We start from the raw sequence: 14,785 nt of genomic DNA, 5'->3' as shown, positions 1-14,785 counted from the left end.
ACTTTTAACATCAAAACCTCACCTAGTATCTCCCACCTAGGACAAACCCCTGACTACAGGCTTGGACAGGCTGTACTGGTCTCTACCTGGCCGTGACCCCACCCAGACCCTGGCTGCTGAGTGGTCCTCCTCTCCCCGTCGGGATATGGTCTCCACCTCCATAAGATGGCCTTGGGTCAGATGGATAGTGACCCTTGTGGTCTTGTCCAAGCATTACAATTCTGAAACTACACGCCCCTTCAGCTGCGCTTCTTGCTGACTGCTATAGGCGATGTTAACCTTCTTCATGGGCCCTAGGTGCTGTTTCTCTGAGGGCTCCAACAAAGTGCTTAGACGCTGGCCAAGTGGAATGCTCGCCAGACCACACACGCTATGGCCCCACTGTGTCTGTGGCCTATGGGACCTGGTGGTCTGCCCCCTATACTGAGAGGTTCTCACCGCCGCCCACCCAACACATACACACCAGGTGGTCAGCCCCAGTTCAGAAGGCACTTGAAGGCTCCCACCCCCACCCCACCCCAGGAGCAGCACCCACAACTAGGCATTCTCCACCTCCTTGGCCTGGTCACCCCATCAGAGACCTCTGTGATTCTGCCCTCTTTAGCCAAGGCCTCATCAGCTTGATCCAGCCACTGAAGGAGGGAAGCGGGGACCTGGAGGGAAGGAAGGAAAAGAAGCCAAAAAGGAAGGGGAGAGGCACCTGTGGGACGGCCAGGTAAAGGACTGAAAGACAATCAACGTGTTGCCACCACCTGATCAGGCACTGTGCAGAATAGTTTAGCCTTCTTGAAACGAAGACCCCTTTCCATCCATTCTTATCACATGAAAAATCCTAACATTAACATTAAGTGTAAAGAAGCAAAGCAAACATTCATCAAAAACTCATCACATTGTAGATAGGGAGCCTTTTTTTTTCTTTTTTTGATTGGCGTGATATAAGGTGTCCTTCCAAAACAGGGGTGCCTCATCCCTTCCCAGTTCACCCATATGATCCTGGTGGGGTCTGCCAGTTACTGTAAATTTCCCACCCTGGCCAGGAGGGACATATCTCAGGATAGATCAAAACGAGTTTTCTTTCCTTGGTTTTTCCAAATTTGAACAGGAAAGAAAAATTCTTCTTTAGTTACTAAGCATCAGGCTTGCCCTGTAGAAAAAAACCTGTCTTTAGCCAGAAGGGCAAAGCCAAAGTGCAGAGGGAAGCAAACGTGAGAACTGGGAAGAGAAATAACATGAGAGAGCCCAGATGGTCATCCCGGAAACCAGCCTGACTCCTGCCCTTTCTTCATTTGGTTACCTGAGTTAATCAATCTGCCCCCCTTTGCCTAAGGCAGTTTGATGGATTTCTGCCACTCACAACCAAGGATCTTGAGTTGGGGTCATAGCATAATAGCTAACTGAATATGCTTTAAAATACGAGCAAGACAATAGTATCTAGAAACTCTGTTAACCTGGGGTGGTCTAACACTGCCCAGCCTTGCCTACCTTCGCTGGGCTAGGCTCAGTGAAGTATGTAGTGATGGCAGTGATGCTGGATGTGATGTTGTAGAGCCAGCTGATGCCAGTGATCACAACATGCAGGATATGCTCTCGGCTGTGGACGTAGTGATAGGCAGTACTAAAAACATGGGCAACTCCCTGTAGAGACAGAAAATTTAAATTGCCTTTTCTATTTAAAACACCAAAATAATTAGTAATGCATCAATTGGATTATCTTTTTAATTGATAATCTACTTCCTACAAATTATTCATCAATTCTCAAAAGGCAGTGCTCCAGATTCTACTATGAAAAAAGGATCAATCACAGTGAAATCAAAAGTAAGGAGAGATCTACCATAAGATCAACCGAACTTACTGTGTTTCCTGACAATCATCCAGTGAAATCTGTGATATGTGCTATCAGAAAATAGTGTCAGAAGAACAAGATAAACTTTGAAATGAGAAAAAAAGGTTTAAAAGCCAAGAACTGATGCCAACCTTCGACAGATGGGTAAGAGCTGCCCTGATCTGATGCAATATTAATGTCTGCATCTTTACAAGGCTACTGTCATCAGATCAGCAAGCAGTACAGGTGTGCTGGGTTCCAAGGCCTGCAACACGCTAGAGTACACCATCGTCTTAGATACGTAAAGAGAGCCTGTTCTACAGAGAAGGGACAGGAAGTCCTTAGAACCCATCTGTGGTCTTCTTGTCAAGAAACTCTAGGAACCAAAAATTCTTCAAAAATATCTGCATTTTATATTAGGACCCAAGGCATCTAAGGGTAACCCAGGAGCCTTTACCTCCAAGGGCTAGAGAGTCAATTTGGAATTCACTTTGACATATTCTCTAATAAGACCATATATAGTTCACCTACTGATAGCTCCATACTCTTCCATTTTGCTTCTTAATATCTTCACATGATTCTTAGGTCTGATGAGAATGAAACTTATTATTAAAAAAGATGTCCAGGGAAAACGATTCTACCACTTTCCTCAGTTGTACATCCAGTAAATGAGAGGAGAAAAATTTAAATAATGGTAAATAAACATCAAGAGCATACAGGGGAACAAATGATAGCAACTTCCTGATTGCTGCTATGTCCCAGTCCATTGCCTCCATAAAGGTTTTCAATCTTCCTTCACTGAAATTTCTATTCATAAAATTAAATTTAAATGCTTGTAGAAATGGTCCAGTTATTTTATAGTCTTAAAAGTGCCTCTCCTTTTTGAGATCTAACATGAAAACACAAATACTCGAGAAACATTTAGGCTTTTCCTTCATTATTTATCCTCAAAAATTATAACACTGAAATAAGAACTATAGGAAGGCATATCATATTTAGAACCACTTGTGGAAACAGCAAAGGATTTCAAGGTACCACTATTAATAAAACATTAATATGTCCCTTCTAAAAGTTCATTCCTACTTTTTGGGTTTTAGTTAGTAGTCTAATAGTTGGATTTCAGTTCTATAGCAGAAAATGCTGTTCCTATGATTAATGCAATCAGACACATATTAACAATCTTCCCAGACAGGCTGAGACATAGATGGACAACTGAGGCTGAGTCCTTCCATGTGTAATGGGGAGCCTCTCCAAAGACTGATACAAGTATGATGACACTATCTGTATACATAGCTTCACTTTCATCTGGTTTCAGGTTTCGTTTTTTAAAAAGTATAGAAGGAAAGACTACCCTACCATAGACCTTGAAGAATTTTTCTGTGCCTTACCTGATAGAATTTGATCTCATGGGGTAGGAAGATGTTTATTTTCTGGGGATCTCTTAAGGTGTCGACAGCCAAGACCCCAAAGATCCTCATATATGCATCCTGAAGAGGCAGAGCCAGGAATGACCCATTTTGATCGTTCTTCTTGCGGGAATGGTTCCAGAAAAAGATGTTCCCATGGTTCTGAACTTGGGGGACGTGTATTGGCTTCCCTTCATCCACTACCGTAAAGCTGAGAAATAGGAATATGAGGATGGGAGAAAGGCAACAGGAGGGGGCTTTAGATTAAACCATGCAGGAAACTAGATCCAACCATTCAGAATCATTAGTATTATATGTCAGAGAAGTGGACTCAGATAAAATTACCAGTTAGGAGAGTCTGACTTGAGAGAAAGATTTAAAAAATAAGCTTAATGGTGTGTATATAGAAGAAGAAAGATGTTGCTCAGAAAAAAATGAGGATGGATGAGCCAGATACAGTCAGATTAGGGGGACACGATGGAAAGTGCAAGGAATTAATAGCGATTATATTGTTATAATGGTTGCAATATCCAGCTGCATTTGATGTGGGACTCTAAATGTTGTTGGGGAAAGACTGCTACAAAGGAAAATAATATCAATAAAAGTTGACATAGAGTAAAAACAAAAAGCTTAGATCATAACAGAGAAAACATATATAAAAAGGATGCAGGAGACATAACTTACAGAGTAGGCAGAAATAATTGAACTGAAACTGTGAAGCAGAGTCCCTACATGGAAAATTAATGCCTAAGAGTGAACTCTAGAAACAACCAGGTGAAACCATCCAAGACTGGAAACCCATCACCTCCTGCTCTAGAAAGTTTGGTGATCTGAGGCATTTCTCTCTTGGGCAGCTAACTAGGATTTCAACGCTAGTTTACTTCACAAAAGGAATTATTTTTTTTAGAAGGGTGAAACCAACCTCTTCAAGATATTCTTACCTGATCCCCTTCATGTCCCTGTAGAGCACTTTGTTCAGTACAAATGGAGCATCGTCTAAAGTACAAGCTATGTTCCTCAATAGAACATTCCCTCTATCAGGCAGTAGTAGGTTTTCTTCTAAGAGGGAAATGTGAGCACTGATCTTCTTATTTCCATGGGCTTCAGCATCCTATGGCAAAATGTTTCTGACCATTTATTTGCCAATAGCCAAAGAGCTATTCTCTTAATCATGTCTCCCTTCATTAGCCAGTTTGTGTATCTGAACCCGATAATTTAACTTTCCTGAATAAATGATGCAGATATTACCATTCATAGGCAGTGGGGGGAAAGCTGACACCACAGCTGTTCCTGAAACCTGAGATTTAGTGAGTGGAATAGATATACACTATGTCAATCAGACTAGTTTACTTAAAAAAAAAAAAAACCTGCCAGGTCTACTTAAATTTAGAGGTTTAAATCTTGGATCCCTTTGAACCATACTCATGTTGTATGGGCTTCAGTTAAAAGTACTTATTTTAGAGAGCTGGGGCAACAAGATGACTTCATTTCATTCATATTTCTTAACCATCTACTATGATGTGAATATGGGAAAAAATGCTCTCAAGAAATTCTTAACATTGTTTGGCTATGACATTTGATTTACATCATTTTAGGAAAGGATTACTTGTGGATACAGATTGCAGACTTTACTCAACTACTATTTCTAATTAAAATAACTGAGAATTCGCTGTACCTAAAATATTATAACAATATTATATGTTAACACATATATTAAATATGCCCATAAATTGGGGACATGAGAGACACTTTCTCTGATATTTGTCTCCTCTTTCTGTGTACTTGGGTTTGCTCTTTGTGCTTTTCTTTTCCCTTCTGCCTTGATTCCTCCTTTTCTACATAGAAGATCAATAGGCTAACTAACAAAGATGTATTAAGATGTATCTTAGGGTGGGCTTCCCTGGTGGCGCAGCGGTTAAGAATCTGCCTGTCAACGCAGGGGACACGGGTTCGAGCCCTGGTCTGGGAAGATCCCACATGCCGTGAAGCAACTAAGCCCGTGCGCCACAACTACTGAGCCTGCGCTCTAGAGCCTGTGAGCCACAACTACTGAGCCCGTGTGCCACAACTACTGAAGCCCACACGCCTACAGCCCATGCTCTGCAACAAGAGAAGCCACCGCAATGAGAAGCCCGCGCACTGCAACAGAGTAGCCCCCGTTCACCGCAACTAGAGAAAGCCCGCACACAGCAATGAGACCCAACACAGTCAAAAATAAATAGTTTTTTAAAAAAAGATGTATCTTAGGGTACTGCAGATCTCTGAAGCAAGTTGGAGCAATATCTTTTTTTCTTGATTGTCCTCCTGTTGCTGGTCACATCATTTCCAACTATATTGGAAAATTCAGCCATTCAGGAGATGATTCCCATAATCAAGTGCTGCTATTTAGCTGAGATGAACGACATAGTTTCCCTGGATCAATGGAAGCTGTGATATATGTAGAAGACAGCCATGCTATTTCTGCCTGGAAAGAGCAGCAAGCTGGGAGTGTCTGAGGTAGCAGTAGAGCTGTGGACAGTGGTCCATCCAGGTCATGTATTTTAAGTGACAGGATTCTGTGATAGTCTCAGATTGTTTCTAGGCAGTGCTATGAAATATAGTGTCATGTTGGATTCTACTTTATAATGACTTTATGATTTAAATAGTTCCTTTTAAAACTGACTCCCAAAACATCATGCAAGGGAAATGTAGCTTAAACTGCATGTACATCTCCTCATGGCTATTTTTTTTTTAACATCTTTCTTGGAGTGTAATTGCTTTACAATGCTGTGTTAGTTTCTGCTGTATAACAAAGTGAATCAGCTATATGTATACATATATCCCCATATCCCTTCCCTCTTGCGTCTCCCTCTTACCCTCCCTATCCCACCCCTCTAGGTGGTCACAAAGCATCGAGTTGATCTCCCTGTGCTATGCAGCTGCTTCCCACTTGCTAGCTATTTTACATTTGGTAGTGTATATATGTCCATGCTACTCTCTTACTTCGTTCCAGCTTACCCTTCCCCCTCCCCATGTCCTCAAGTCCATTCTCTACGTCTGCGTGTTTATTCCTGTCCTGCCCCTAGGTTCATCAGAACCTTTTTTTTTTTTTAGATTCTATATATATGTGTTAGCATACGGTATTTGTTTTTCTCTTTCCGACTTACTTCACTCTGTATGACAGACTCTAGGTCCATCCACCTCACTACAAATAACTCAATTTCGTTACTTTTTATGGCTGAGTAATATTCCATTGTATATATGTGCCACATCTTCTTTAACCATTCATCTGTCGATGGACACTTAGGTTGCTTCCATGTCCTGGCTATTGTAAATAGTGCTGCAATGAACATTCCTCACGGTTTTTGTTTTTTGGGGGGTTTTTTGGCGGTACGCGGGCCTCTCACTGTTGTGGCCTCTCCCGCTGCGGAGCACAGGCTCCGGATGCGCAGGCTCAGCGGCCATGGCTCACGGGCCCAGCCGCTCCGCGGCATGTGGGATCTTCCCGGACCGGGGCACAAACCCATGTCCCCTGCATCGGCAGGCAGACTCTCAACCACTGCGCCACCAGGGAAGCCCACGGTTGTTTTTTAATGTCAGTTTATTGTCTGTTCTAGGCTTATCTGACTTTTGGCACAAATGAAATTAGGAATCCCAAGACATAATTTTATTTCTTCTACCTTTCCTCTCTGCTTGCCAACTTGCAATCATTCCAGTTGCAACTTTACTAGGCTTTGGGTCATTGTAAAGTATCGGAGTGAATAAAACATCTATAGCAGCAATTTCTCAAGAGAATTTAGTGTGTTCCTCCTTTGTAACCATTGCACATCACCTATTGTAAGAAAATTTTTCTCTTATATATCATTTTAGAAAACACACCTGGGTGAGGGCCTTAAAGGTCTCTGCGTACACTGGCTCCAGGGATACCCCACTTGTCTCTGCAGCACGTTGGATTTGGTGCAGCCACTTTTGTCTGGCACAATTTCTCAGACTCTCAACATGGCTCCTTTCTAAAGTATTCATCAGAAACTCCACAATGCTTTCCAGAACTTGATCTTCATTGCCCCTGAGTTCAGATACAACCAATTCTATGTATTTCTGAAACTGTTTGGAAGACAACCTCACTTCGTGACCAGGGTGTGGCTTTGGAAATTGGATGTGTAGTTTAGCTAAAAGACATAAATACAAAACCAAGAACTAATCAAAAGTTCATTCATCTGTGGGGGAAATTTTCATTCTCCTCTCTTACAGCAAATTGAAGCCTCTGACAACTGCTTCCCATGGAAAACCAGGCATATCAAAGGCACCTCAAGTCCACTGGAACATCTTACAGTGAATTCCTATACTGAACTCAAGATGACTCTTATGTCATCTGTTATTGTTTCGTTTTAATTCTACCACTCAGCCAGGTGAAACCTTATAACATCATCCTTAGGTCCCTTAAATTCTAGAATCCATCGTGTCCAACTCCTTCATTTTACCCATGTGGACACCTGACTCTATAGAGGTTCAGTAACTTACCCATGGTCATGTGACCATTTAGTGAAAGATCCAGTATTGGAACCCAGCTCTCCTGACCATTGTGTAGTATCTTTTCCTCTGTGGAACATAGTTCTCTGTTATGAAGTTTTCCCATCTTGTAAGTGGAAACCACCTCATTATGCCTTTTGAAGCTTCATTAAGTAAATTGTCTTTGGAGGCAGTCTAAGACAAGTAGTGTAGTATAATGTACAGTTTGTAGAACGCATAGTTAATGAAGAACACATGACAGTTGATAAACTTAGGTACCTTTGAAGATCAACGTATTGGTTACGTTCATCTGATTGCTCTTTCCCTCATGTAGTACATACTTCAAGAATTTGAAATCTGTTATGCTAAAGTAATCAGATAAATCCTTAAACCCAGTGAAGAGCAAAATCATTTATACTGGGATCTAAGCAAATGAAGGAGAGAACTTATTACATTAGAATAAGATTTTTAGTAGCTTTTGATTGAGAAGAATCGATCAGAAGAGAAAAATATAATATAGGAGAAGAAAAGTCATTAAGGAGAATAAGAAGTTAAGTAACTTCAGGGGAAACTTGCAAGCCATTCAGACTTGAGAGGTGAATCAGACCTTGTAGAAGCGGAAAGATAAAACAAGAAGGGAAAATATGCAGAACTGTGGAGTGGTTTGGATTCTTTTAACCCCAAGAGCATGGGTAGCCAGGTACACAAAAGGAATCTAACTAAGTACAGTTAAGGTCTTGGACAACAATTCAACTCCTGATTGCTCTGACATTTTCTATATTCCCACCAGCAATGCACAAGGGTTCCAATTTCTCCATATCCTTGCAAACACTGTTATTTTCCATTTTAAAAATTATAGTCATACTACATGAGCAACAAAAGCAAAAATAAATTAGTGGGGCTACATCAAACTAAAAACCTTCTGCACAGCAAAAGTAGCAACAAAATGAACACCTACAGTATGGGAGAAAATATTTGCAAATCATATATCTGATAAGGGGTTAATATCCAGAGTACATAAGGAACTCATACAACTCAATAGAAACAAAAAATCTGGTGGAAAAATGGGCAGAGGAACTGAATAGATACTTTTCCAAAGAAGACATGCAAATTACCAAAGGTGCATGAAAAGATGCTCAAACATCATTAATCATCGGGGAAATGCAAATCAAAACCACAATGAGATATCACATCACACTTGTTAGAATGACTGTCATCAAAAAGACAAGAGATAACAAGTGTTGGTAAGGATGTGAAGAAAAGGGAACCCTTGTGGACTGTTGGTGGGAATGTAAATTGGTATAGTTACTGTGGAAAACAGTGTGGAGCTTCCTCAAAAAATTAAAAATAGAACTACCAAATGATCCAGGAATCCTACTTCTGGATATATATCTGAAGGAAATAAAATCACTATCTCGAAGGGATATCTGCATCTCATATTCATTGCAGAATTATTCACAATAGCCAAGATATGGAAACAACCTAAGTGTCTGTCAACGAATTAATGGATAAAGAATCATGGTGTGTGTGTGTGTGTGTGTGTGTGTGTGTGTGTGTGTGTGTGTATGACATATGAATTATATATATATGTATGTATATATGTGAATGACACATATACCATGGAATATTACTGAGCCATGGGAAAGAAGGAAATCCTGTCATTTGCAACAACATGGATGGACCTTGAGGGCATTATGCTAAGAGAAATAAGTCAGACAAACACAAATACTGTATGATCTCACTTATATGTGGAATCTAAAAAAGCCAAACTCACAGAAACAGAGTGTAGAATGGTAGTTGCCAGGGGCTGGGGGTGGGGGAAATGGGGAGATGTTGGTCAAAGTGTATAAGCTTTCATTATAAGAAAAGTTCTGGGATTCTAAATGTACAGCATGGTGATTATAGTTAATATTGCGTTGTATACTTGAAAGTTTCTAAGAGAGTAGATCCTAAATGTTCTCATCACAAAAAAAGAAATGGTATTGTGTGAGGTGATGGAAGTATTAACTAAGCTACTGTGGTAATCATTTCACAATATATGTGCATCAAATCAATACATCGTACATCTTAAACTTACACAATGTTACATGTCAATTATATCTCAATAAAGCTCAAAAAAAATTATAGCCACACTAGTAGGTGTGAAGTGGTATCTCATGGTTTTAGACCAACCAGTGTTTTAACTGTATATATGCCATAATACCGGGAAACTTGAAGCCAAGTTGTTACCACAACTTAAGAAAATTCTTACATTTTTACCTTTCTTCATAGATTCCTTTTCCATTCCCTCCTTGTATGTATACAAGAGTTCATCAACTTCATTCAGATCCAGGAAGCCTGAGCTATCACAGTCCCACTTCTGAAAGAGGGCATTTAGGAGAAGTCCCCGTCGGACTTGGGAAGCATTTTGTCTAGCCTAGGATACAAACAGGATAACAAAGCACAGAAGATACACCGTATTGTGCTAGCTGGCATCTTAGGCTTATTCCCCCCAAAGTGCAGCACTTTTTATAGAAACAGCTTTGCTTTGGGACTAAGCATAAATATGAATGGTAAAATGAAGCATTTAAGTTTTTATTATTTAAAAAAATTTTTAATTAAAAAATTTTTTTAAATGAAGCATTTAATTTTAGTTCTCTAAATATCACTTCTTTGTTTCACCTTAAGCCAAGAAGCAGGCATTCTCTGCATTGAGCTAAAACACATTAATTTAGGAAGTGGACTCACTCCTTGAGAATCTTTGATTCATTCCTTTCCACTCCCTTACTAGTTGTTCAAGAATGTGATAAAACATGGGGTGCTCTGCCTGGCTTCTTGATGGAATATGTTTTGTAGTAAAGGGGGTTGGATGGCAGTGTTCAAACAACAAAAAAATGACTGTGTTCAAAAATTCTTTTTTATATTTAACATTGACCTAACTTGATATTAATTTTATTTACTGTTTAGACTTTTTTACTAGATTATGTCAACTAGACAGTAATTTAATTTTGTTGCTAAAAGAAAGTGAACATATACCATTTGATTAAATGGGGGGAATAGCAGTTGAGGAGGCAAAAGGAATATCAACTCTAGATTAGGTTGAGAAGACTCATAAGACTGATAAGTTTACTGAATATGCCTGGTGAACCTGATTTATGTGTTTCGTATAAGAGTACATAAGTTGTTTATATCAGCTAATGTGTTTGCATTTATCACCTAAGTAAGTAGTAATTTCTTAAGAAATATGTACTACCTTGGTGCACATGAATAAAAATATATATTCAAGCCACAACTGTACCCCTACGTATGTGCATTTGCAAATGCACTCACACAGCAGACAGTGCACACACACACACACACACACACACACACACATACACAAACACACATCTTTGTATATACACATTTCTGTTCCTCGGAATCTGCTCTTCCAGCTTCAGAGGAGCAAAAACACAGCTGTAAAATAAACCATCACCTGCCATCAGAAATCATGTTCTTACTAGGAGAATGAGTTCTCTGGAGTGTGATCTTAGAATATTTGACATTCAAATGAAGTATTTAATGGCCATGCTGGTTGAACTAAAGGGATAGGTTTGGTTGTAAGTTATTTAAGAAGAGCTAGACTAGGAGCAACTGAGATTGATAGATTTATTTATAATAGTGACCTCACCTGTTTTACTGATAAATAATATTACTCACCTCTTCTAAGCCACTCCTTTTCTCTTCTTTTGTTTCAACAAAGCCCTTCTTAAAAAAGGAGGTGAGGGCTTCGCTGACACTCAAGGGGGCATCTTCACCAACAAATGTCTCCAGGAGTTGCACAAACTGGAGCAGATTGAAGGAAACTCCATTGAAGGCACTCCTACCTTTAATTTCCTTGTAAGACTGAATATTTCTGATCATCGAGTGTAGGTCTATCAAGGAAGAAACATACATCAAACAGTGAACAATTTTATCAAAGTTCTGGAAAATATACGAGTACTTATTGTAATGGACATCTGCTCCTTTTTTTCCTGTCAGGAATTCATGCTCCCTTCATGAGTTCAGCACCCTCCTTTTTTGATTTAGGAAAACATCTCTCCCCCATTGTCAGTTTAGATGTATCAGGTAGTTCTGAGCTTCCTCCATCCTTGCTTCAAGGATGGCCATGTGATATAGGTCCGGCCAATGATTCACATAGGACAGCAATGGAATCCACTATAGGCCAATGAGAATTAGCCCCAGAACTCTTGGGGCAACTACTGGGGGAGAATCACTCTTCTTATATTCTGATTCCTGAACTAGTAGGATGTAGGCTTAGAGATGCTCTCATGGACATCTTTGCCACAATACAGTGAAAACTAAAACTGAAAGTTACACAGAGAAGAACAGGGCTGAGAGGCAAAGAGACACTGTCCTGCTGCTATTATTGAGCTCTTGGATTCAGCTGTGCCTGAAGCCAGCTGCAGTCTGGACTCACTAGTTAAATAAGTCTGTAAATACCACCACTACCACCTCTCCCCCAAAGAGTCTTGACTAATATATTTATCTTGAAGCTCAATGTTATAATATGAAGCATATTTCATGAAAAAGCCCAGTGATTTATGTTTGATTTATTAACTAATTCAATCGTTCATGCCCTTATGCTTCCCATATGAGATTTGATGTGACTTAAAAAGGATCACCCATGCAACTGTTAAAATGGTAAAGCAAAACTGAGATAAAGAAGGAAGACCAGGGGAAGAGGAACATGAATTAGCAGGCAACAAGAGCTTTATCAATGCCATGTAATTCCATGAAATATTTGGAGGATAGAAATTTGTTATTTGATCCATGCTTAAATGAGAAAAAAATTACAGATAGGTGGAAAATATCTTGATCTTATAAGTTCTACTACTTGTTAATGAAAGGTAAAATGATAAAATAGTACTTGTTGGGATAATTGTTGTTAAAGACATGGTTTACTGAGAGCTAACATCTACTCTTTATTGTCTCTGTTGAGTAGATCTTCCTTTGTAGTCTTCAAAAACAAGATAGATCCTCACCTGCCTCGCATATTTGGATGTGGAACTACCAGGGAGAGGAATAGCTGGGATGATTTCTATTTTTCTACTATCTAACATCTGATTCCCTTTGTATACCTTGATGATAGCTTCAAAGTGGTTTCAGGGCCATTTAACAGTAAAAAGAAAAAAAAAATTGGATACGGCCCTCTGTAGCCGCAGGTTCTGCATCTGTGGATTCAACTGTGGATCAAAAATATTCAGAAAAAAAATTTCCAGAAAGTTCCAAAAAAGCAAAACTTGAATTTGCCACATACTGGCAACCATTTACATAGCATTCACATTGTATTTATAACTATTTACATAGTGTTTACATTGTATTAGGTATTAAACGTAATCTAGAGATGATTTAAAGTATATGGGAAGATGTGCACTGGTTATATGCAAATACTATTCCATTTTACATAAGGGACTTGAGCATCCCTGAATATTGGTATTCATGGGGGGAGCTCTGGGGGGTGGTTTCCATGGAAAAAACCCCTGCAGGTACTGAGGAACAACTGTATTAATGCATATGTGTTAAAGAGCATTCATCAATAGCACTGCATGTACACTACCACCCAAAACAGTCATCTTGAATATGTTTAGATCCATCAGCTCAGGGACACAATAATGCAAGTATCACTCTGCCATTGTGCCTTGGCTAAGTCCAGTCCTTATCATCGTGTACCACAGTAAATTAAGTTCATCAATTAGAGTGCCATCTATTCTTCCTGGTTTTGTTGTTAACATGTACCTGTGAACCTGGAGTTACCATAGATTAAGTTTGCCTGTTCCTCCTCTTCACATTTGGCATACATCGTGTTCCAGTTACAAGTCAAAAGTTCACCTATAAAATACACGTTCCATAATATAGCCAGCGTAACTTCACTTTCATAATGGTTTTGCTCTAGAGTATGAATGAAAGGAGGATTAAATGAGAAGTTACCTGACCATGATTTTCCTTCTATTTTTTGGGACTTGGGTTCACAGGATTTGTCTCTCTGAACTTCCTTTTTTTCAGTTTCTAAAAGGTACAAAATAAAATGCCTATGAGTTGGACATTATATATTCTATTATATATTCTAAAGTTAATAAATGAGAGAAATGCCTTGCATATAGAACACAAAAACTTTCTTTCAGGTCCTTTCCTATATATGCTGTATCATAATGGTATCACTTAATAACTTTAGTTGTTGGGAGCAGCTCTGTGACAAAGGCTATTTGTTGTACCCAAATTTGGCCATGCAAATTAAGGGCTATATTTCCTAGCCTCCCTGGCAGCTAGGTGTCACTATATGCCTAAATTCCGACCAATGAGTTGTGACGGGAAATGATGTAATACCTATCCTTTCTCCTCACCTGGTGGTCAGAATGTGGACATGGTGGTGAGCTATCTTGGACCATGTGGTTGGAGGAGACACAAGACAGAAAGAGCTTGAGCCTCTGCTGATTTCATGGGGCTGAGCTGTCATATAAATTTTGACTTTTACATGAGAAACAAAGAAACTCCTGTCTTGTTTAGACATTGTTATTTTGTTTTGCTTTTGTTTGTTTTTTTAGACACTGTTATTTTAGATCACTGTTACAGATAGTCAAAATTAAGTCCTCACTAATAATACATCTGACTGAATAGAAACTTCACTAACTTTTTAAGCTGTATCCCTACTATGCAGGGAGAGCCAGAAATTAGTAGTCTTATTTCATGGAGAAATAAATATAATGCTGAAAAAAATGAAAGATTTAAAATTAGTTAATGTTAGTGTAGAATCTAGAACATAGGTTACCCATCTCTTAGGAGTTTTAAATAATAATTTTCTTTGGGACTGTAGAACTTTAGAATTAAAAAATTATGCCTAACTGAGGTCTTAAGTGGCATTGAGATTGGTTCTCTAAAAGATTAGAATTCTTCAACAAAAAGGGCGTAAATTGGCATAGGCAATTCAGAGGAAAAGTCTTCTTCAGAATAAATATTTGAAATGTGGGGTGCTTTCAGTCTTAAATATGACCTCCAGAAACTCTTATATACAACTGAAAAAAGTGAGATACTTTTAAAATTTGAAATAAAA

At 39.2% G+C, this 14,785-nt stretch overlaps 1 protein-coding gene across 1 annotated transcript in view; it reads right to left on the bottom strand.

Annotated features, from left to right (window-relative positions):
* Positions 1–14,785, bottom strand: part of EFCAB5 (EF-hand calcium binding domain 5) — a gene marked incomplete at its 3' end in the record, with an annotated part of 113,548 nt that overhangs the window by 20,013 nt on the left and 78,750 nt on the right. The window contains 8 exon segments of the mRNA XM_082861027.1: positions 1,483–1,635; positions 3,211–3,439; positions 4,170–4,339; positions 7,087–7,376; positions 9,976–10,132; positions 11,395–11,609; positions 13,474–13,566; positions 13,666–13,743. Coding sequence (XP_082717153.1) covers positions 1,483–1,635; positions 3,211–3,439; positions 4,170–4,339; positions 7,087–7,376; positions 9,976–10,132; positions 11,395–11,609; positions 13,474–13,566; positions 13,666–13,743 — 1,385 coding nt within the window.

Source organism: Leucopleurus acutus (genome assembly GCF_964270905.1).
Source record: "Leucopleurus acutus genome assembly, chromosome: 19".
NCBI classification, from domain to species: domain Eukaryota; kingdom Metazoa; phylum Chordata; class Mammalia; order Artiodactyla; family Delphinidae; genus Leucopleurus; species Leucopleurus acutus.
The sequence above is the reverse complement of the archived record's forward strand: the minus strand, read 5'-3'. Positions and strand labels throughout refer to the sequence as shown.